Genomic DNA, 25,505 nt, shown 5'->3' on the forward strand with positions numbered 1-25,505 from the left:
ATGGGAACATTACAGCCATTTCTTCATGCGTAGAAGACTGTTATCTCTAGAAAATGACCAAGTAACAAAGGATTCTAGAACAAAATCAACATAACTGTCTGACAATATGTTATGTGAAAACTGCACTTAACATAATAACTGACTAATTGATAAAAAACTTGTATTGAAATAAGAAGATAGAAACCGCGTGCTATACTCATGAAAAAGTAGGAACACAAATGTGTTTAATCTATTTCATACCAAAAATGATACATTAAAATCACAGTTTCAATGTGTATTTTATATGTTACAATGAACAATCTCCTTTATATATGTAAAAACGGCTGGTTTGGGTTGAGAAAATTTGTTATCCAGAGGAGCGAACAACGTTTCGCTCCTCTGGATAACAAATTTTCTCAACCCAAGCCAGCCATTTTTACATATATATTTTTCTCTACAAGTGGGTTTTCTCGTCATCACTGATTAACAGTCTCCTTTATTGGGTCCCTCGCTAGAAAAATGTAGTAAATACGCAGAATGTCTATATATCACACGTCAACAAGAAGGTATATGAAATTTTCATTCAAATGTGTTCAGTCGAAAATTGATATTAATTAAATGTTGTGTTGAGAATTTAATTAGTAGGAAAAGTTTTCAGAACACAGAATAAAGATCGCCAATCATATAATATGTATTTTTATGTGTATATAATTATTATACCGTTTAAAACTGATCAATTAGCTGACTTGTTTTGTATTTGAGTAACAGTTTTTAGCTCACATTATAATCTATTATATTAAAATTAAATTATATTAAATTAAAATGAACCCTTATTATGCTAATTATTGAAGCTCGATATTTGCGGTAAACACAGCGCAAATGGATCGTATTTAATTAATTTATTTTATTTCTCATGGCTAAGTTAAGGTTTATACGTCATTTTAATAGAAGTTTTGCATGTAAGATGAATGCAGTTCGATTGATATGTTTGTAATCTTAATAAAATTTATTATAGTGAAATATTATTTTTAAAATATTAAAATAAGATTGTGTTTGCAGTTTTATTTTTAATTATTTAAAACGCGAAAGGTGTCGCGCTAGTCTGTGTTAAGTGTTCAGAACTTTGATTTAGGCTCAGCCGACTAGTTATTTAAATAGTTGTTATCATAAAGGTTAGTAACGGTGTCAGTTGGTTTTATTTAGTGATAAAGTATAATTTAAAGAATGAAAATAGAAGAAGTAAGAAGTACTACAAAAGCACAAAGAATAGCAACTCACAGTCATGTAAAAGGTCTTGGTCTTGACGAAAGTGGAATGGCAATTCCGATAGCGGCAGGACTTGTTGGACAGGAGCAAGCACGTGAAGTAGGCCTATTTTAATTTTAATAATAATATTATTAAGGTTAGTAATCTATACTTTACTATTGGTCCCTCGATATTATACCATACACCAAAACAAATTATAAAATATAATTATTAAATAAAAAATATCCTTAAAGCCAGTGCTTATTTAACTTTAAATGTTTCTGAAACCTTCCTTTCGTTTCCTTAAATTGTTAAAATCTTTTGCCAGGAGAAAATAATTTTACAGATGCTCACTTGTTCTTTTGTAACAAACAGATGTGCTATCCTTGGTATCATTTTATTAATATTGCCTGACTAGTGAAATATGTTATAACTTTTTGATATTTAAATTCATTTCTGTAAATACAAATATAGTTGCTCATAATCGGTATGACACTGTTCAGTAAAATAGTATCCTATATATCATACAGACTACTTTGAAAAAAAATAGGATAATTTGAGAAAGCAACAACAACAAAGAAAAAACATCTAGAAAATAATTTTAGATCAAATAAATACAAATTAATAACTTTTAAGGCTGAAATTAAATACATCAGTATTTAATGTTTTTGCTAGAACTTATGTTGACCAAATAGTACAAAAGTGTTATGAATTTTTAATTCTATGCTTTAATCGTGGAACAATGATAGTTTGTATGGCTTATGATAATAAAAATATTTATCATCACTAACAAAAAATGTTAGTGTACTAGTTATTAAAATATTTTGATCATAGTACTAATAAAAATGTTTTTTGTTAATTTTATTAATATAAACAAATGTTTTGTGTATTTTTGTGTTGAAATCTTTATCTTTCCTTTCTTTTAGTTCAAGTATAGATGCTAATAAGCAGATTAATTTAGTTTGCCATATATTTAGAATGATCATAAGTGTAATTAAAATGAATCTTTAGATTGTAAGAATGTAGAGGTAGTGATGTAAGCTATATTGTTAGTGCTTTAATTTAGTTATTTGCTTGAGACAGCTGATGATGTAATAATTTGAAAAATTTATGGAATTTCAAGAAATGTGAGTGTCTTATAAATGCCAGTAATCAATGTGGGGTGATATAGTGGGAATAAAGTGAAGTATTTAATGACTGACTTGTTTCATTGCTTGTTATGTGCTTGGTTAGTAAGGACATTCTGTAAGTTTTATATGTAAATTAGCATATTATTGATATTGGGCTTTCTGCTCAAATTCAGTATCATTACATGAGTGGATCTCAGAATTAATTTTATCAATTAACCAGAATAACCAACTCAACAATATGTCATAACTTTATATAGCTGAAGCACTTTTGGAAGATTCTTTCTGAAGGGTTAATCAGATTTTTATTATGTAGAACATTCATTGACTAAAACTTTGTTCAATGTTTAATCATATTTGTGTAATGTTGCTAGTAATAGGGCAGTCAGTTCAGTCAACGATGTTTTTGACAGGATGTTTGTAATGGGGAAATTGTTGCATGATTTGTCATTTTTATCTCTATTTCTGTTGTTGAAACTATTAAAACTAAAAATTGCATCTAAAATCTATTGAAAAAATTCTCTCTCATGATACTAAATTCAACTTGTTTTCATTACATATCAATTTTCTATCGATGTCAGAATAAGCAGGAATGCATTATGTATTTCTCGCTTGGATGTGTTGTGGCACCATTTTTTTTGGCTGTGAACAAGAAATGCTTGTGCCTTGCAAGGTTTTATCTTATCTACTTGAAATAAACCCTACTAGATAGAAAATTTTCTCAACTTTGAAATGCTGTATGCAAAATGTAAATCTATTCACTATAGCTTCCCATGTCTGGCCATTAAAATGTTTGTGAAAATTTGACATTTCCAAATTGAGGTCTTGGCTGACTTTGAACATCAATTAAATAATAAATTACTGTTATTTGATCATTATTTCACACAAAACTAAAAGTTGTAGTGTGAAAAGCCAAAAAAAATAGTTTAACTATATTTAAGGATAAAAAAATTGATAAGAAACATGCAGATTTGTTCAGTGGGGTGGAAAAAGGTCTTCATTATAATTGTCCTGTCAAAAAAAACAACCTAATTTTTGACATTCAAATGCCTGTAACTTTTGATATATCCAACATATTTTGAAAAATAGTGTGACTGCCCTACTAGTAACTGTTTTAGGCACTAACAAAAGTTAATAAATTATATTTGGAGATTTACATATAAACACAGCATTGTAAAAAAACAATTTAGGTACATTTAGCTGTATTGTTAGTGTGAGGATTATTTTAACAAACTTAAAGATTTGCTTTATGCTACTTAAATATAACTTATGGTTTTAGTTATTTAATTTTTGTTCTTATACTTATTTATTTTTTTGTTTTATTATAGTACACTAATTTGCTAATGAATAATTATTCTTTTTGTTAATGAGACTAAGAAAGAAGAGAATGTTAATTGTTAAAGATAATACATAATCTTTCTTTCACTTCTGTTTGTTTTTATGGCTTTTGGCTTGCTGTACCCTCTCGGTGAGGATTCCTGTACGTGGTGAGAGGGACCTCCCAGGGAAGGTTCTGTTCTGTCTGGTTACCTTCTCTGGGATCTAAACATCCACCCACGTGTTTACCGTGCGTGGCGACCTGTGAAGGGAAGGAGAGGATCCTGGTGGTTGAGGGGTCCAACCCTAACACACCACTTTGGCCTCAAATTCCTGTAGACTGGTGGCCTTTGGGTGGCCCCCCTTGGTTCAATCAGCTGGTCCACTTGGGCTAGAGTCAACCAAGTACCAGTGTTGGAAGTTCTCAACGGGTGTTGTGGACATTGTACCTGATGCTGGTGTTTGGGTATAGTGCTCACGAAACCCTGGCGTTGCTGCATTGCCCTTGCATGACTTTGTAGTGCGTCCCCTTGTAGGGCTCCATGGTGGGTGGGGTCAGTGGGTACCGAAATTTTTTCTTTTTCCTATGGATCTTCCAAAAAATTTAAATAAAATTGTGAAAAAACAGTCAATGGGTAAGCGACCACATCTTGAAGACTGAACAGCAATCTTCAACATCAGTAACACACGTATCTCATTTTCTTATATTACATTCTCTTTCGGAAAAACCTTTAGGGCAAATGTCCCCTTTTTTTATTCAGAAGGGACTAGTGGGACTTGCTGGCTCTCCAAAGTCAGTAAAGAAGCTTCGATTTGGTGACATATTGGTTGAAACATACACATCCCAACACAGTGAACTCCTCTTGAATTCAAAGGCAATTGGGGATATACCTATTGAGGTTACACCTCATGCTACTTTGAATTCTTCACGAGGAGTTATTGTTGAAAGGGACTTGAAGAACGTTTCAGAGTTGGAGATTCTCGCTGGTCTCTCCACTCAAGGAGTTTCTGCAGTGAGGCTCATCTCCACTCGCAAAGATGGAGTTACACTGCCAACAAATACCCTCGTTTTAACATTTACTTCACCACGTGCACCTGTCCCCATCAAGGCAGGTTATCTCATTTGCAGAGTTCGGCCATACATTCCAAACCCTCTTCGATGTTTTCAATGCCAGAGATTCGGCCATTCAAAGACATCTTGTCGTGGTTTCCTGACGTGCTCGTTGTGGAGGCAAGGACCATGATGCCTATGACTGTGACATGAACCCACATTGCGTCAACTGCCATGGTTCTCACCCATCTTACTTTCATTCTTGCCCAAAATGGTTGGAGGAAAAAGAGGTGCAGCATTTGAAAACAATACATAACATTAGTTATCCTGAGGCTCGGAAATTGCTATCCACCACTCCATCTCGAACATATGCTGCTGCACTTCATTCCACAACTACAGTGGGAGTGCAGACAGATCTCTTTGTGCCTCCAAGAGAATCGTTTTCAAAACAAATGAAAAGCCTTTTGACCTCCGTGGTTAAAAAGGTTGATGAATCGACTTCCACACCCATCTCTGTTCCTCCCATACCTTCCAACAAACCTCAAGATCCACGTCCTTCAGTTTCAAATACAGACATTTCTTCTGATACATCTTCTCCCACCATAAGAGACAAAACAATTATTCGTTCGCATCCTCAGTCACTGGATTCCCCTTCCAATAACAAAAACCTGCCCACTCGACCCAGGGCAGGATCCATGGAGGTTGATAACCTCCTCCGACTGAGGACAGTAAGGAAAAAAGACGTGGTCGTAAACCAAAGGGTTCCTCAGCCACTTCACCTACCCATTCTTAAAAATGGCCACCTTGATACAATGGAACTGTCGAGGTTTACGTTCTAATCTGGATGCTATCAAAACGCTGATTGCTTCCTACCATCCTGTTTGTCTTTCTTTACAAGAAACATTTCTCAAATCTGCTGATACAGTCTCCATTCGGCAGTTTTCTCTGTACAGAAATGACAGGTTGTGTGATGGTCGAGTACATGGAGGGGTGGCACTGTTGGTTGATCAGCATGTGCCCACCCTGTCTTTCTCACTCAACACACCCTTGGAGGCCGTAGCCATCCGTGTTTCCTTGTGTCATACCATCACTGTTTGTTCTCTGTACCTGTCCCCTGGAGAGACATATGATCAATCAGACCTTGATGCTCTCATTGAACAGTTGTCATCTCCATTTCTAATCATGGGGGATTTTAATGGACATCATCCCCTCTGGGGAAGTGTTGTTATTGATGGGAGGGGTCGATCTGTAGAGCGGGTGCTCTCTGATCACAATCTTTCTCTTTTCAATACTAGTTCCTCCACTTACTTTCATGTACCTAGTCAGTCCTTTACTGCTATTGATCTCTCGGTTTGCTCCTCTTCATTATTCTCCCATTTTTCATGGAAGGTTGACAGTAATCCACTAGGCAGTGATCATTTTTCGATCCTTTTGAGAGAGACTGGCCGTGGTTGATGCCACCCTACCCGCGTGCCCTGGTGGAAGCTAAATCAAGCAGACTGGTCCACTTTCACTGCTCTCGCAGAACTTGATCCTGCCATCGTAAATCAGCCATCAATAGACAACTGTGTAGCAGCGGTAACTGACTGTATTATACAAGCAGCTGCTCAGCGTATTCCTAAAACCTCGACACGTTTTCCACGATATCCTCGTCCGTGGTGGAATCCTGCTTGCCACACAGCACAGAAGGCTCAAAAACTGGCCTGGGATACTTTTCGTAGATATACCACACTTTCAAACCGTGTTGCTTTCCAACGGGCCCTTGCACATGCTAGGTGGGTAAGACGTCAAAGCCAGAAGGAATCTTGGATTAAGTTCAAAACTAGCATATCTTCTACCACTAGTTCCAAGATCATATGGGACAGGATTCGGAAAGGTTAATGGGCACTACAATTCTGTTTCCCTCTCGATCTTACTTTCTGATGGTCAGGAGGTGGCTGATGTCTGGAGCATCGCTGACACTCTAGGTGAAAGCTTTTGCCGGGTATCTGGCACTTCTGCTTGTTCCTCCACCTTCTTGGGCATCAAGACTTGGGCAGAGCAATCACCTCTTTCCTTTCGAACTGACTGTTTCTTTGACTATAATTGTCCCTTTACCTTGGTGGAACTAAAAATGGCCCTTCATTGGTCTGTCAGTACGTCTGTTGGACCTGATGATATTCATTATGACATGCTGCACCATCTATCTTCTGCTTCTCTTGATGTCCTTCTGATTGTCTTCAACCGAATTTGGCAGGAGAATGTTTTTCCTGATTATTGGCGCGCCAGGCTATTATTTTACCTTTCTCTAAGCCAGGGAAAGATCCCAAGATTCCTTCAAACTACCGTCCAATTGCTTTGACGAGCTATCTCTGTAAGACCTCATAGAGGATGGTTAATGCTCATCTTGTTTGGTTCCTCGAATCAAACAATCTCCTCTCGCCCACCCAGTGTGGGTTCTGTCGACAGCACTCCACCACAGACCAATTAATTCGTCTTGAAACATCTATCAGAGAAGCCTTTCTCAACTGCCAACATCTTGTATCAATATTCTTTGACATTGAGAAGGCTTACGACACAACATGGAGGTATGGCGTTTTGCGAGACCTCCATACATATGGTTTACTACCCATGTTTATTAAAAAATTTTTAATGGACAGGAGATTCCAAGTTCGTATGGGTTCAACACTTTCCCGTTCTTTTGTACAGGAACTTGGAGTACCTCAAGGCTGTGTATTGAGTGTCACACTTTTCAGTATAAAGATAAATGCCATCACTGAACAACTCCCTCTCACTGTTGTGAATGGGCTGTATGTCGACGACTTTCAAATCTCATATCAGTCGTCAAACACGAGATATATTTTGCGGCCACTACAAACTGCCCTCAATCGTGTACGGAAGTGGACTCTGGCGAACGGCTTTAATTTCTCTCTCTCTAAAACCGTATGCATGCACTTTTGCAGTCGACGGGATATTCATCCTGATCCTGAATTTCATATCAGTGAAGTTTTGCTGCCCGTGGTCCCGGAGACCAAGTTCTTGGGGCTTATCTTTGACCGTAAGCTGACCTTTATACCACACTTAAAGCAGCTACGGGTCAATTGTACAAGAGCGCTGAACATTCTCTGTGTCCTCTCTTCCACCACTTGGTGAGTGGATCAACATTCTATGCTAAAGATATATCATGCTCTTATTCGATTGAAACTCAACTATGGACCACTGGTCTGTGGCTTTGCCAGAACCTTGGCCTTAAAGATGCTGGACTCCATTCATCATCAAGGACTTTGGCTTCACACTGGGGCTTTCTGCACTTTTCCAGTTTAGAGCTTATACAATGAATCTCATGAACCTTCTCTACACCTTCGCCGTTTGCAACTGTCTTTACAATATACTTCGAAACTTCGTTCCTTACCAAAACATCCCACCTGGGAATATGTTTTCCTTCCTCGGTGGGCAGTACTTTTTCAGAACAGACGATCTGTCATTGCTCCGTTTGGCCTTCGCATCCAGGCGCAATTGGATGAATTGGGTCTGTCCTTGGATAACATTGCAGATTCCACAGGTTGGCCCATCCCACCATGGCTTATTACAGCTCCCAAATGTGACTTTTCTCTCAGTCACCTAAAAAAGGAAGATACTCCAGATTGGAAGTACCGTCTTTTATTCAATGAATATCTTTCAAACAATCATTCAGTTCCCATTTATACAGGTGGTTCCAAATCAGGTAATTCAGTGGGCTCTGCTATGGTTTGCTGTGGTTCAGTAGTTGCGCGCAGAATCCCCTCTACAGCTTCCATGTTCACTGCTGAACTGTATGCCATATCTCTTGCCCTGGATCATATTGCATCTGAGCAGTACTCCAACTGCACTATTTATACTGATTTGCTTAGTTCTATACTTGCCTTGGAATCACTACATGTTGGCTCACACCCTATTCTCGCTGATATTCAAAACAGACTGGCACATTTCTCATTAACAGCTACTTCTATCCAGTTTTTCTGGATACCAGGCCATGTTGGTATTCGCGGGAAAGAGCTTGCAGACATGGCAGCTAAATCTGTCTGCTCCAGCACCATCACCCCTATGCCTATTCCGTACATGGACTATGGTCTTGTCTTCAAGGCTTGGCTCCGTGCCAGCTGGCAGTCCACTTGGAGTGAGCAACGCGACAACAAACTTTTTCAAATCAAACCCTATATTGGACTTTGGCCATCTAGCTTCCGTAAAGTTCGGAAGGAGGAAGTTGTTCTCACTAGGCTACGCATTGGTCACAGTTTTTTAACTCATCATTTTCTTTTATCTGGAACTGATGCACCAATGTATAGTTTGTGTAACACTCAAATCACTATCAGCCACGTTTTACTTTCTTGCCATCGTTACAATTCTCAACGACGGCAATATTTTAAACATATTTTTTTCCCAGGGTCAATCTGTAACATTGGACAGTGTTATTGGTAATGGTGACTGTCCACCTTGATAACGTTTTTAATTTTTTAATGGCCATTAATCTTTTTAATCTCATTTAAGTGTTGCATATTTATTCATTACACCTTTTGAATTGTGATTCCTTTTTTAGTTTTAATCTCTCTCATTCAATTTGACATTGGACAGTGGCCATAACATTAAATAACTCGACACCAGGACTGGAAAGGCCAACTTCAGGTGACTAACGCTACTGTTTGAACTATCCGTTTGAACTACTCGTTAGTCGTCTTGGCGAGTTGTTATTATACTTTTGCTGCATATCATTTCACACTTTTACTACTATACCTTTTAGTACTGGCCATATTGACTCATAACCCAGAACCAGGACTGGAAAGACCAACTTCAGGTGACTGGCGGTGGTTTTTATACTTACCTGTTAGTCTTCCTGGCAGGTTATGATCATTACCATTCTGCTACAAGTAGTCCTTTACAACTTTGTTGACTGGATGTCAACATTGGTTTTTGCGCCATTTTCTGTTTTAATTGCCGTTTTGTATTTATCTTCAATTACTTTTACAAATTTTACTCCATTTACTTGACTTTTATCTTTTTACTGGACATTTGGTTACTCATTATTATGATTTTGCTATGTGTTTTTTAAAACTCCTATTCTTTTACATTTTGATAATAGCTGCTATGACATACAACCCGGAACCAGGACTGGAAAGGCCAACTTCAGGTGACTGACGGTGGTTCTTGAACTTACCTGTTAGTCTTCCTGGCGGGTTATGATCATTACCATTTTGCTTGAGTAAATACCTTACAACTTCTTATACTCTGCCTTCTATCTTAACATTGTAGACTAGGTGTCAACATTGGTTTTATACTTTTTTGTTTTACCTTCATTTCCATTTATGTCTTTTACTACATTTACTTTATTTTTACATTTTAACCGGATGTTTGGCACAGATAGCCTCGCTGCTTTGTGCCATAAAACACTCAATCAATCAATCATGGCTTGCTGGATTCCTCTTTTCTGTTATTCTTCTACAGCATTGTTTAAAAGTTAATTACCTCATAATTTGTATGGATTTGCAGCACTAAAATTAATTGGTTCTTTATCAGTTTCCTTATCATATTTATTGTAGCACATCTATATACAGTAAATTAAAAATGATAAAGCTTGTAATGCAAGTTATCTTGCCTTCTCAGCAAACCAATAAGATTATTATTAAATAACTTTCACTTATTTATTTTTTCAAGTTTGTCAAAAACTAAAAATCAGTCAACCTGAAAAGCATGTATTTGAAACCATCAGTCATGCATTTCTTACTTGACAGATAAGTATTCTATGTGAGTAAAACAGCTATTTGTGAAAGGTATAAACATTTCTTGACGTTTGCCATTTAATAATCACTGAATTACTTGGTTCTTTTTAAATGAAATGTAAATATTTAAATACTTTCTTTGTTACTGGACAATGTAAAAATATTAACTGGCAACTGATAAGAGATTGCATACTTAATAATAAACCTGACATTGTAGCTCTATTTTATATTTTCATTGTACTTCTCAAAAAAAGATTGTTAGTCCTATTGATAAGAATTTTATTATGGATCTTTTTCTAAATTTGAAACCTAAGCTACTGGAATACTTCTGAATAAGTCTTTGAACTTAACACTGTACATGCCAGGTAGTACTTTTCTGTATTTCCATGACTTGCCATTTCAAAAGTCTTTCATAATTGGTTACTCAGTTAATGCTAATTTCTGTTTTTCTCTGTAGGCTGCTGGAATTGTGGTTGAACTGATTAAAACAAAAAAAATGTCGGGTCGTGCTGTTCTTTTGGCTGGACCACCTGGCACAGGAAAAGTACGAGTTTTTATTTCATGATTTTTTTTATCACTAAACATTTTAAATTTACATGTGTTAGTATGTGTATTTTGTTTGTTTGCTCATTGTTTATTTGAAGTAGCCTTGAGAACTTCCCAAGGCACTTCCTTTTGCACATAATTATAAAATTAACAAGCATAATGTAAGCTTAATTCATACTAAGCTTGCTTTGTTAAAGCAATGACTTGTTTTAGTGACTCATTTACACAGAAGTTTCTAACATTGCTTATGAAGAGGCTGACCATAAATTACTAAAATGATATTGGGTGTTGTTTCACTGTCGTACATACTTCTATGTCATTATTTCATGAAAGAATATATCTGATATCTCTCAAGCTGGAAATACCAAAGATATTGGTCTTAAATAAGAAAATATCATATTTTTCTCTTTAAGTCAGAAGTGAAGTGTAACTAACATACCTGAATAATAGTCTTATGATATGCACCTTATGTTTTAACTATAGACAGCTGTAGCCCTTGCAATAGCACAAGAACTTGGTAACAAAGTCCCATTCTGTCCAATGGTAGGCAGTGAAGTGTATTCATCAGAAGTGAAGAAAACGGAGGTGCTAATGGAAAACTTTAGACGAGCTATTGGTAAGTGTTTGAATAAACATTCAATATCATAATTTTGAATATATTACTATTTTTCTAGATCTAGATATATAATGTTGGTATTTAGTTTTCAGGTATGTCCATCTCTTCCTGACTTTCATTGTTACTGGAACTGATACAGCTGACATAAGATGTATTACTGTAATAGAGAAAACACCCACAATTTTAGTAATGTAAACAAAAAAACAATTCTATAATTATATATCAAAAATAAAATTTAAAAGAAGCTTAATGTTACTATTTTTACAAATTTATATATTTCTCATTGTATTAATTTGACTCTTGTATAAAACAGCTCACTGTACATTACATTTGTTTATAATTTAAAGAAAATTAAATTATTTGTATAAGTTATACATGCTTCCACTCTGTAAATAGTCTGCAAGTTAAGCAATATCAACATTTGTAAATTATTTTTATAAAATTATTCATATTATACTATTATTTATGCCTTTGTTAACACATGACTGTAAACTATCATTACCTATGCAAACAATATGGTGCTCAGTCCTTTTATTTGCTTTTGATGGTTTTTATCAAAATAATTCTTGTTTCATTCCTGCTTTATGTATTTTGTGCTGAGTCTGTAGCTTTTAAAGGCTGACATTTGTTTTTACACTTAGCCGTATTTTTTCATCTATTTATTTTTTTTCATGAATAACTTTTTGTTGTTGGTCAGTTATTAATTGTATATTTACAGTTGCAAATGGTGGATATGAAAGATTAAAATTAGGTGCTTTACAGCACAAAACACAGAGCATGTGTAAGATTCTAAACACATGAGTTGAGGTAGTAATCTTAATATTTCAGATTTTCTGAATAGTAATTGTATTTTTTTTCTGATATAAAGGATTTTTTAAATAATTTATTTGCTTTTTGTTGTAAAACTGAATAAACAAATTTGAACACAAAAAAACTTGTTCATCCTTTGATTATTGTCAGCTCCACAAAGTGACATTAACAATTTTTAAACTTCATAGACTGAAGTCAAACAAGTTAATGTATAAAGAATCAGTTTAAACTTAACAAATAATTACTTAAGTATCAAACTGTGACAACCCTACTTTTTTATACAGTAATATTGTTATAAATTTAAGCATGTTTGTCACATAAATATACCAAAATAAAAACATTTGAATGACTGAACATCTAAATCTTTAACCACTTCAGTTACACATGTCAAACCTGTTAGCTACTTTAATGTGTTCAAATCAGAATCTATTACCTTAATTTTACCAAAGTTATTTCACTGTCGCAATGAGGTACGAAAACACAGTTGTATCAAAATAGTTGGTCTAAGAGGAAATTTTATGATTTAAAAAAAATTAATTTGTAAGTTTTGTTAAAAAAATCATCATACAGAATTTTACAAACTCAAAAATTGCAACGCTAGTAATGTACAGAATAACTACTTTTTTCACCTCTTATTCTGTTTATATTTTGATGATTTCCAAAGGCTTGAGAATAAAAGAAACTAAGGAAGTTTATGAAGGGGAAGTTACAGAATTAACACCATGTGAAACAGAAAATCCTATGGGAGGTAGGTCAAACATTCTAAAATTAGGTTATGCAATCATATAAGAAACATCTACCAGTAGGTTTTTTTTTGTTTGAACCATAAATGAAGTTTTTCATGTAATTATTTGATATGGACTGAAAATTTTTTTTATTGTATTTAAAATCACTAGTGTTTAATAAAAAAAAATAACTTTTACCTAACCAAAATGTTAAGTCAGAGGATCCTGGTGATTGAGGGGTCCAACCCTAACACACCACTTTGGCCTTGAATTCCTGTAGATGAGCATCCTTGGGGTGGCCCCTTTTGTTTAGTCAGCTGGTTTGCTTGGGCTAGGGTCAACCCAAGTATCAGTGTTGGATGTTCTCAACAGATGTTGTGGACATTGTATCTGCTGGTGTTTGGGTATATTGCTCATGAAACCCTGGCATTGCTGCAGTGTCCTTGTTTGACATTGTAGTGCATGCCTTTGTAGGGATCCATGGTGGGTGGGTCAGTGGGCACCAAGATTTCCCTTTCTTTATTATGGATACTCCAATTAAAAATTTTAATAAAATAGTGAAAAAACAGTCTGTAGGTAAATGACCAGGTCTTGAAGATTCTCACCATCTGTACCACCTGTTGTACCTCATTTTCTTATGTTGCATTCACTTTCAGACAAACCTTTAGGGCAAATGTCTCCCTTTTTCATTCGGAAGGGACTAGAGGTACTTGCTGGCTCTCCAAAGTCAGTAAAGAAGCTTTAATTTAGTGACATATTTGTGGAAACATCCACATCTCAACACAGTGAACTCCTCTTGCATATAAAGGCAATTGGAGATATACCTTTTGAGGTTACACCTCATGCTACTTTGAATTCATCAGGAGGAGTTATTTTTAAGAGGGGTTTGAAGAACATCCTATAGTCAGAAATTCTCGCTGGTTTCCCCACTCAATGAGGTTCTGCAGTGAGGCGTACATCCACTCGCAAAGATGGAATTATGATGCTAACCAATGTCCTCATTCTCACATTTACGTCACCACGTCCACCTGCCACCATCAAGGCAGGTTATCTTAATTGCAGAGTACAACCATATGTTCCAAACCCTGTCCGATGTTTCCAATGTCAGTGGTTCGGTCACTCAAAGATGTCATATCGTTGCTCCTTGACATGTGCTCATTGTAGTGGCAAGGACCATGATGCCTATGAGTGTGAAATGGACCCTCATTGCATCAATTGCAATGGCTCTCACCCATCCTACCTTTGTTCTTGCCCTAAATGGTTGGAAGAAAAAGTGCAGCATTTAAAAACGATTCATAACATTACTTCTCCTGAGGCTAAGATTGGTGTCTACCATCTCATCTCAGATGTATGCTGCTGTGCTTCACTCCACAACTACAGTGGGAGTGCAGACAGATCTTTCTGTGCCTCCAAAAGAATTGTTCTCCAAACAAATGAAAAGTCTTTTGATCTCCATGGCAAAAAAAGTTGATGAATCAATTTTAACACCTCTTTCTGTCCCTTACATACATTCCAACAAACCCCCAAGATCCATATCCATTCGTCCAGGTACAGCCATTTCCTTGTATACATCTTCTTCTTTCACCCTAAGATGTAAATCTATTATTTATTCATGTCCTTAGCTGCTGCACAACAGCAAAGATCTGCTCAATCGATCTAGGGTAGGATCCATGGAGGTCGAAAGACCTCTATCGAATGAAGACAGTAAAGAAAAAAATGTGGTCATAAACAGAAGGGTTCTCCATCCAATTCACCTACACGTAAATAAAAATGGCCACCCTAATACAATGGAACTGTCGAGGTTCATGTTCTAATCTGGATGACATCAAACCACTGATTGCTTCATACCATCCTGTATGTCTTTCCTTACAGGAAACATTTCTGAAACCTGCTGATACAGTCACCTTTAGGCAGTCTTCTATGTACAGAAATGACAGGCTGTATGATGAATGAGTGTGTGGAGGAGTGGCACTGTTGGTTGATCAGCACATGCCCACCCTGTCTTTGCCACTCGACACACCCTTTGAGGACATAGCCATCTGTGTTTCCTTGGGTCGTACCATCACTGTTTGTTCTCTCTACCTGTTGCCTGGATAGACATATAATCAATCAGACCTTGATGCTCTCATTCAACAGTTCGTGTCTCCCTTTTTCATCCTGGGGTACTTTAATGGACATTGTACCCTCTGGCAAAGTGCTAATATTGTTTATGGGGATTACTCCATAGAGCATATGCACTCTGATCACAACCTTTCTCTTTTCAACACTGGTTCTTCTACTTATTTCCATGCACCTAGTTGGTCCTTTACTGCTATTGATCTCTCAGTTTGCTCCCCTTCACTATTCTTCCATTTTTTTTGGAGGGTTGACAATAATCCATGAGGCAGTGATCATTTTCCTATAATCTTGAGAGATACTGGCTGTGGTCGATGCCACCAGACCTGTGTGCCATGGTGGAAGCTGGATCAGGCAAACTGGCCCTCTTTCACTACTCTTGCAGAACTTGATTCTGCCATCGTTTGTAAACCATCAGTAGACGACTGTGTGGCAGCAGTACCTGACTGTATTACACAAGCAGCTGCTCAGTGTCTTCCTAAAACCTTGATACGTTTTCTACTATATTCTCATCCATGATGGTATCCTGCCTACTACATGGCACGGAAGGCTCAAAAACACGAGGTATATTGAGTGGAAACTACAGACTGCTCTCAATCGTTTACTGAAGTGGGCCACAGCAAGTGGCTTTAACTTCTCTCTCTCTCTCTCTCTCTAAAACCATTTGCATGCACTTTTGTTTCCAATGGGGTATTCACCCTGATCCTGAACTCTGTATCGGTAAAGTTATGCTGGTTATGTTTCCTGAGACAAAGTTCTTGGGGCTTATCTTTGACCGTAAGTTGAACTTTATGCCACACATCAAGCAGCTATGGGTCAAATGTACAAGAGCACTGAACATCCTCTGTGTCCTCTCTTCCACCACTTGGTGAGTGGATCAACATTCTATGCTAAAGATATATCATGCTCTTATTCGATCAAAACTATGGATCACTTGTTGTGGCTCTGCCAAAACCTTGGACTAAAAGATGTTAGACTCATTCATCATCAAGGACTTTGGTCTGCACTGGGGCTTTCTGCACTTCGCTAGTTCAGAGCTTGTAGACAGTGTCTCATGAACTTTCTTTGCACCTTCACCATTTGCAACTGTCTTTACTATATTCTTCGAAACTTTGTTCCTTACCAAAGCATCCCACCTGGGGTTGTGTTTTCCTTTCTCAGTGGGCCATGCTTTTTCAGAACAGATGGTCTTCCATTGCTCCTTTTGGCATTTGTATCCAGGTGCAGTTGGATGAATTGGGCCTGTCCTTGGTTAACATTGTTGTATCCACTGGTCAGCCTATCTCACCCAGAAGAGAGTAACATGTTCGTAACCTTACAGGTGCTTACTTCAACCCCAATTTTCCTTATCAGTTTCTGTATGTCATTACATGTTAAACAAGGGTTCCTATAAACTTCTCTGAAAACCATCTTGGTTTTCTGGAATTTTGGTGGGGTGCCCGGAAAGAGGGAGATTAGCAGTTGATCCTGTAAGCTTAAACTTGGCAATTATGCTTTGAACAGTAGATTTCAGCATGTTAAGTTGTGTAGCAATGCTGGAAAGAGACACATGAGACTTGTATTTTACAGTAATTCGGTTTTTTAAATCACTGGACAGTTGTTTCCTGTTCACCATGACGACTAAGCAGATAATGATGGAGATGGCGCTAAATTGCTGGAAGTAAATTTTTTTGCTGGCTAAATTCCAATAATTATAAACCCAGTGTCTAGTTTTGGAATGGTATAATGTAGTTTATCTGGCAAACTAAACATTTTTATGGGAATATCAGTTATTTCACATGTTCTGAAATGCACAAACACTTTTTGCTCCTCCTATTTTTGGTTATTTGTTTATAAACATTTTATTTGTTGTTTAATTTACATAAAAATTTATGTAGATTTGTGTTAGTATAATATTTATAATATGTCTATTAGCCTAATTGATACTTTTTAAGTTGTGAGCAAAAAAACTACTCGGGATGCAGCGGTACAAACACTTTCTGTCATAACTGTATAGGATTCAGAGTGCCATTTGTTGAATTTCAGATTTCAAGATTAGAACCTGATTGCAATTATTTGTTAATCAAGCAGAAAAAATAAGCACAAGTGCACAAAAAATCAGTGAATCATTGTTAAAATAAAAAATTTATTGAAAGGTACTTTATAACAGATTCTGTCTTGATAACGGTTGTAATTTTCAGAAAGTTTTTAACACAGGAAGTTGATTGTATTTATTTTTATCAGGGTATGGAAAAACTGTGAGCCATGTGATCATAGGACTTAAAACAGGCAAAGGAACAAAACAGTTGAAGTTAGACCCTACAATCTATGAGAGCTTACAGCGTGAGAAGGTGGAAGTTGGAGACGTGATATATATAGAAGCAAACAGTGGTGCTGTCAAGGTATGTCTTTAGTTTCGTGACAACTACTTGTTTGGTAAACCTTTTGTATTTCTTTTTTCACTAATTTATATTTTTGAAATAACTTTAGTTGATATGCTTAACATAATCTTATCTGTGTAATTTAAAATTATTATAAAATCAGAAATCTGGAAGTAACTTCTGAAATATCTAAAACATTGCAGTTAAAGTTGCCTTTAATTGTAGGTTTTCATCATATGCATTTTAGTTTAACTTGTTCTCTCCCTTAACCAAAGATGTTTTAGTTGTAGGAGTCGAATATGATTTTACTGGTTTAGGTTAAACACACAGCTTGTAGCATACAATCAGATATGATTACAATTTACTTTTCAAACTGGACAAAAATTGACCAAGTTATGACTGGCCACATCATCACATAGCTAATGATGGTGATTTTTGTATAACTAATGGGTCTTCTTTGTGAACCTTATTTACTTATCATTGCATCTGTTTTTTAAAAACAAAGCATAACAGAACTCCAGCAAATAGATGCATGTGCCATTTACTGTGACTAGAACTTTGTTACTTTTCGGCCTGTTATAACCAATCACCATTACCTCCTTAATTACTTGCATGTGTAAGTTTCTCAGATGTTTAACTTGTAGCCAGTGTAGCTATTGTTGATAAGATCACAATGGAATTTTTGACAACACTTGTTGAGGCAAATGCATCTATAAAGCACTTAAAAATAATTTTGCTGGTGAAAGGATAGCAGTAGTAATAGATGAGAAAACCAAAAACAGTTTCCAACCTCAAATGGGTCATAAAGAAAGGTTATAAGTTGATTTCATGATCAAAGAAGGAGAATCTGTTTCCCAACTGAAATAAGTTACCATCATATAGATTGTATATTTGGATATAGCAGGTTTGTGATTTCTCAATGGTGTATGCAATACATTCAAGAAATTACTGGAATTTCTTGTTCCTAGCTTTGATACCCAAAAATACTATTTCACCTCTGGTTGCAGGAGAGCTCTTGTATTAAAATCATGTTTGTATGAAATTTTCACACTTGACATAAATTTTCCATACAAAGTGAACACTTGGCCATCTTGACTCACCTTATAACCACTACATCACCATGAATGTTACATATTGTGACATTGAATGTATTAAATACATCTTCATAAAATATTGCAAACATATAATAACAATTAGAAGTGTGTTGTAATTAAAACAAATTTTTAAATAAAGTATTTTTACTAAAGATCCAAAGATTTGTCTATTCCTTAAGAAGCATTTTATGAATTAGTTTAAGTGAAATGTGACTTTTATGAATAAAAATAATTTTCATTGTACAGTTTTCATACCTTCTTTACATATCCCCTATAACATCCTGAATTAATAACAAAATTTGTTTTGTAAGACCTTATTTTGTTTTTCTACCCATGTAACACTAACTACATTAAATTCATCTGCAGTGTAATATGAGAAAAACATCAAGTAAAATATTTGCCTTTTCTTAGAATGATAGAAGATTATAAGTTACATTTATTTATTCTACTAACTTTTAAGTTCCTAACAGTTTCACGTTTGTTTTAATTTTGTTTTGTTGCTTTTTGAATCTAACTAATACAACAAACATTAAATTACCCACTTTGAGTGAGAAGAGTTTAAAGATGGTTTCACATTTCATCTTGCAACTTCTAATTACATATGGTCTTTAACCCCTTTGCAACAGACACTATAAAATTCACATGTTTGTGTACACTTTGGCACATGTCAAGTATTTATCCTATAACTTCTAATGTTGTATGTATATCTTCAAAAATTTAGAAGAATTTTAGTAATTATTATAAATTTTTTTGTATAAAAATTCAGACTTTTCAACGATGTATCTTTACTAAAGATTTATTTGTTAAAATATTGATTCTGTTTTGCTACTAGTCTGAGGGCAAAGTGATTTTCGTGTCATGATTGAAAAAAGTATTCTTCATCCTAAAAATCTGTCAAATCTTCTATGTACATTTTAAACATTTGTTTTTAGTATAACTTTAACTGCAGAGGCTTTGTCAATTTCACCAACCTTGTAACCATCATAAAAATAGTAAATAAACATGTTTTATGCTTATTTCATTCTATAATTACTACAGATTATAACAAAAACACATGTTTGGGCTAAATAGTATAAACTTTTATAATCTTTTACATTTATATATATTTTTTTTATTACATTGACTTTCCATTCATGCCTGGCTAACAATACAGAAATTACAATGATGCAGTGCACGTGCACTCATGTTATTGTATCTTATAATATAAATTGGCCTGTCTTCGCTGAGTTTTAGTGGAGTACTGTTTTGTAAAATTATTGCATTTCAATTATTATACATATGTATATCAATTATTACTATTTACAAACAAGTTCTTAAACGTGTTTTTCTTAAAACATTGAACAGTAAATGAGGAAGTAAAGCAAACAATTCTCTTGTTACAATCTCTGTACTCAGTTGCTGATTTTCATAGCTTGCAGAAATTTCACATGTGGAGAATGTGAAATGAAATAATATTTTTAGGTTTTATATATACATTTGAATAACCAAAGAAGTAACTATATCAATATCATAAAAATTCCATTAAAACTTAAGTTTAGTTACTTAGTTGTTTTTGTCAAAAAATATGAAAATTTGAGCAGACTAAAGACAACCTGTGTCCTTGAAATATCATTTTGAAAAAATGAGATGGTGTCCTAACACTTGAAAATGACTGAGAAGGCCACAAGGGGACATCCTGAGCTTTTAGTTATTCACTTGTCATGGAAAAAGTTAGGTGGGGTTACTGTATTTGATTCAGTGGAAGAGTGATATTTCAGCAAGTAAGAAGGATAGGATATTTGTTTTATGTTGTAGCTTGTTAATATTGGTAATTCAAGTTCCTAATTCATCTGAAACTATATACTTTGTACTTTGATGTTACAACTATCTAATTTGAACAATGCTGCATTCAACATTTCGTGACACAAAAATTGATGTAGATAAAGCATTAACTTTTAAATTAAGAAATTGAATGTATAATTTTAAAATTTGAATTAGTGTACAGTTTGATACCAAACTTATTGACATAAATTCATAAAATAGTTTGTTTTTTTTTAATTTTGTGTAAAGCTACATGAGGGCTGTCTGAGCTAGCTGTCCCTAATTTAGCAGTGTAAGACTGGAAGGAAGGCAAGTATTCATCACCACTCACCACCATCCCTTGGAATACTCTTTTACCAATGAATAGGGGATTTGACCATCAGTATAATACCCCCACAACTGCAAGGATGAACGTGTTTGGTGCAATGGGGATTCCAACCTATAACCTTGGGTTATGAGTTGAGTGCTTTAACCACCTGGCTATGCTGGGCCTCGTAAAATAGTAGTTCACTAAGATTTTGAATGCAAGTCAATCAACACGATGATATGGCCTTTGATAAGGTTAAGGAGTGAGCATTAAAACTTTATTCATTAATTTACACTGTATTTGTTTTTTTAAAAGTGCATAAAACAAATAAAAGTATATGTTAAAAAAAATAATTTTAACATGTACATTAGCTCTAGCCTGGTTTGGACTTTGATTTCTGCTTTCATTAGTCTTTCTTTTTTTAACTGTTTGTTTTTAAAAAAATATTTTGTGTAGCTTTCAAATGTACATTTTATTATATAAAATATATCAGACACTAGAATAAAATAAACCAGAACTACTGTTTATTGAATTTTTAACAAAGCAATAAATTGACTGTACTTATTCCATTACACTTTGCAGTGACTTCACAGATATCAAGATTTATTTCTGAAATAATGGCTTTCACTAGGAAAACAAAATAGACCATAAGAATCATGTTTCTCACAAAATGTTTGTTATAAACATGCACCAGTAGGTATGAGTGAACAGGTGACTTAAAAAAGATGAATAGTTTTGAGGACTTTCTCTGGTAGGTGTGATATATTTATCCATATTGTGGAAAATAAAGGTGGAAGAAACATGTTTTATATTTTGGCCTGTCAGTGTCCATAGTTTATGTATGTAATTAGTGGACACTTTGAAACTCCTATGAGGGAAGAAAGAAAACGTAAAGAAGAATTCAGACACACAAGTTGTGTGACAGAAGAAAATGAAGAATGAGGATTCATTTAGATATTTCTTTTAAAACTAAGAAACTAAAACTGATGTCAGAATTGGAACTATAAGCTACATTTTGATGCCAAATGTATTCATACTTTGCTAATAATGTAGCTTAAGTTTGAATGTAATTTTATAAAAAGGCTATGACATGATCAGTTTGAGCCACTAGTATCCAAAATGTTAAAGAACTAGCTTAAAACTTTTGAACATATTTATATGGATTTTTGGGTTGAAGAAAGCAGATATTGAATAGTACTGCAGCTTTCATTTCATTATGGTATTGTTCTTTCGAGACAGGTCGCAGGTCAAAGGCTTTGTTATAGTGTTTGTTGACTTGCATTCAAAATTTTATTGAACTACTATTTTATGAATTTATATCAGTAAGTTTGGAATCAAATTGTAGATTATAATTCAAACTTTATTATATGAGTTAATTTCTTAATTTAAAAGTAAATGTTAAAAGAAATCACCAGTATATAAACTGAAAGAACTTGTTCCTACATATATTTTAAATGCTCTGAGGGAAAAGTACAACGTATAATTTGGTGTGTTAAATGCAGCACTGGTTAGAATTTTGTAATGTCAAGAGGTTAAATGTATGGTTTTGTACAAATTAAGAACTCAAATTAGTGACACTGAGAAACTATAATATGAAAGAAGAACTTCATATCTTTTTATTTTGCTGAGATATGGCTTATGTAATAAATTGAATACAGTTACCCTGTTCATCTCTTTCCATCTTTTAGAGACCCAGCATGACTAGGTGGTTAAGGCACTCATCTTGTCATCTGAGGGTCATGGGTTCGAATCCCCATCACACCAAACATGCTCACCCTTTCAGCTGTGGGGATATTATAATGTGACAGTTAATCCTACTATTAATTGGTAAAAGAGTAGCCCAAGAGTTTGCAGTGATGACTAGCTGCCTTCCCTCTAGTCTTACACTGCTAAATTAAGGATGGCTAGTACAGACAACCCTTATGTAGCTTTGTGTGAAATTTAAAACAAACCAAACAATTTTTAGAAATGATCCATTTTATACTTTTATTACAAGATATGACATGTGAATAACCGCTCGACAGCTTAGAATATCCCCCTAGTGGGTTTCTCAGCCATTTTAACCTATGAAAGGCTACCATATTCTTTTGATTCAGAATTTCAAGAAAGTAGGTACTGTCTTTAATCTGCTCAAAGTTTCATGGTTTTTAAGACCTAAATACAGCTTAGTTACTGAGCTTAATAAATTATAGTGGAAATATATGCTACAATTATAGTTATTTATAGTTTTTGGTTATTAAACTATATAAAACCTGAAAATAATTTTGTTTGATATCCTTTCATGCAAAAATTCAATAATGGGTTTTCCTGCTTTTACATAAACATGATTTAATAACAGTACAATCCTTTGCTTAGATGTGATTTAAAAGGGATGAATTTAATGTACAAGTGACACAGCAATGTTTTCTTTGTTTCTTTTTTAAGGAAACACATTTTAACTGTTTTTTTTTTTTTTTTTTGTTACAGAGACAAGGAAGGAGTGATGTGTATGCTACAGAGTTTGATCTTGAGGTAGGTTGCTACATGGTTGTCCTGTATTATAATAATGTTAAAAAAATAACTTACGCATGTCATTTCAGTATGTTACTTGATAAGAATATGATTGAACATCAGAAGAGAATGTTTTTGTTTTCCACTCCCAAAGGCTGAAGAATATGTTCCACTACCTAAAGGAGATGTTCATAAGAAGAAAGAAGTTGTACAAGATGTCACTCTTCATGACCTTGATGTAGCCAATGCTCGGCCTCAAGGTGGACAGGATATTCTTTCTATGATGGGGCAGCTTATGAAACCTCGTAAAACAGAAATTACAGGTTATGTAGTTTTTGGTCATTTTGTAGTTTTAGCTCTCAAAAGATTTTTGGTAATCACTTCTTACAGGTGAATTTAGTTACAATAATATTATTACTTTGGATGTAGGGATGATTTTAGTTAGTGAAACCAAAAACAGTACCTTACATGGTATGGCTTATTTTCAAGTTTCATGTAAGCAAGAGTTGCTTTTCAAGAAAATGTTATACAAGATGCTCATGTTGAATAATGTTTAGAGCAAGTTTGTTCATTCACTTTTTTATTCCTGCAGATAAACTAAGAAAAGAAATTAACAAGGTTGTTAACAAGTATATTGATCAGGGAATAGCAGAACTTGTTCCTGGAGTCCTGTTTGTGGATGAAGTTCACATGTTAGATATTGAATGTTTCACTTATCTCCATCGTGCACTAGAATCCACAATTGCTCCAATAGTCATATTTGCTACCAACAGAGGGCGCTGCACAGTGAGGTAAACTACATGTGTATGTTTACCCTTGTGCAAAGTAATTGAAACAAGACGGAAACTTAAGATTTTTTCAGTTTTTTGCGTTTTATTTCAGAGAATCAAAAAATTACTCGCAAATTAATACATGATATGACTACCTTTATTTTTCAGAAGATCATTAATTCGCTTTGGTATTGAGTCCACAAGTTGACTGCAATCTTTACTAATTTTTGGATCGCTGTACCACACCTCAATTATGGTCTCAATTAGCTTATCTTTCATAGTACAGTCTTTCTTTACAAATTGCCCAAAGATTTTCAATAGGATTTAAGTCAGGAGAGTCACCAGGCCAGTCCAGCACCTTTATTCGTGTTGTAATCTTAAAATTCTTCAAGTTTCGATGTGTGGCAAGGAGCCAGATTTTGCTGAAAAATGCCAGATCCATCTGGAAATCTTTTTCAATTCTGGAATGACTCTTCTCTGCAAAACTTTGATGTACTGTGGTTCTCGCATCATACCTTCTACAACATGTAAGCCTCTGATGCCATAGTAGCTGAAAAAGCCCCAAAACATCTTCAAGGGATGTTTTTCGAACTGATTGATGTGAGATTCTCGAAGTTTCTCACCAGGAGATCTGTGAACATGCAGACTTCTTTGACCCTGTACGAAGAAATGAGTGTCGTCACTGGATAACACCTTCCTCCATTGTTCTTGTGTCCAGTTCTTGTATTTCAGACCCCATTGATACTGTTTTTTCTTCATTGAGTTGGTAAGTTTTTTTTGACTGGTCTCCTTGCCCTTCTAATGCAATTTCGAATGACGTAATATTACTCAAAATTTCATCATATATCCCAAAAATAGATCGACCGTACTGCAAAGTGTAGCTAATGATGCCGTCTGTGTGAAAAAATGACTATTAAAGGAAATCAGCGAGTCCAACAAGCAAACATTGGCCGCCGTGCTGAAAATATTGTAAAATGACCATTTGTTTCAATTAATTTGTACAAGGGTGTAACTTGTAATTTTTTTCTGATGCAATTACACACAGACAGACAGAGAGACAGTACTGATACTGGAAAATGGTTGTTTAATGGTAATGAAATTTACAGTTTTTGTGAATAGTGTTTAATTGTTTTGGCCATGACTATATCTCAGTATATGATTTTAATTCAAGATATGAGAATAAAGACTGACTCTGTTCAATAAATTGAATAAATCTTGTTCCTATATACATTTTAAATGCGATGATTAAAAGTACAGCATAATAAAAGATTGTTTAATTTGTGAAAGTAAAGCCAAAACTCATATCAGGAACAGGTGAAAGTTGGCTTAATTGTGAAGAAAACTGCTGGACTTTATATTCAGAAACAGATGAAAGATTCTTTGATAGATTGTTTAGGTGGAATCTTCATGATCAAATTCAT

At 34.9% G+C, this 25,505-nt stretch overlaps 1 protein-coding gene across 1 annotated transcript in view; it reads left to right on the top strand.

Moving 5' to 3' along the window:
• Positions 1-1,057: 1,057 nt before the first annotated feature.
• The window catches only part of pont (RuvB-like helicase pontin), a 35,406-nt gene continuing 10,958 nt past the window's right edge, over positions 1,058-25,505 (top strand). The window contains exons 1-8 of the mRNA XM_076501194.1: positions 1,058-1,344; positions 10,909-10,995; positions 11,481-11,613; positions 13,088-13,171; positions 17,487-17,644; positions 23,291-23,335; positions 23,469-23,637; positions 23,907-24,105. Coding sequence (XP_076357309.1) covers positions 1,204-1,344; positions 10,909-10,995; positions 11,481-11,613; positions 13,088-13,171; positions 17,487-17,644; positions 23,291-23,335; positions 23,469-23,637; positions 23,907-24,105 — 1,016 coding nt within the window. The 5' untranslated portion in view covers positions 1,058-1,203. The remainder of the gene's footprint in view (positions 1,345-10,908; positions 10,996-11,480; positions 11,614-13,087; positions 13,172-17,486; positions 17,645-23,290; positions 23,336-23,468; positions 23,638-23,906; positions 24,106-25,505) is intronic.

The sequence above is a fragment of the Tachypleus tridentatus genome, chromosome 5 (assembly GCF_004210375.1).
Source record: "Tachypleus tridentatus isolate NWPU-2018 chromosome 5, ASM421037v1, whole genome shotgun sequence".
NCBI lineage: Eukaryota > Metazoa > Arthropoda > Merostomata > Xiphosura > Limulidae > Tachypleus > Tachypleus tridentatus.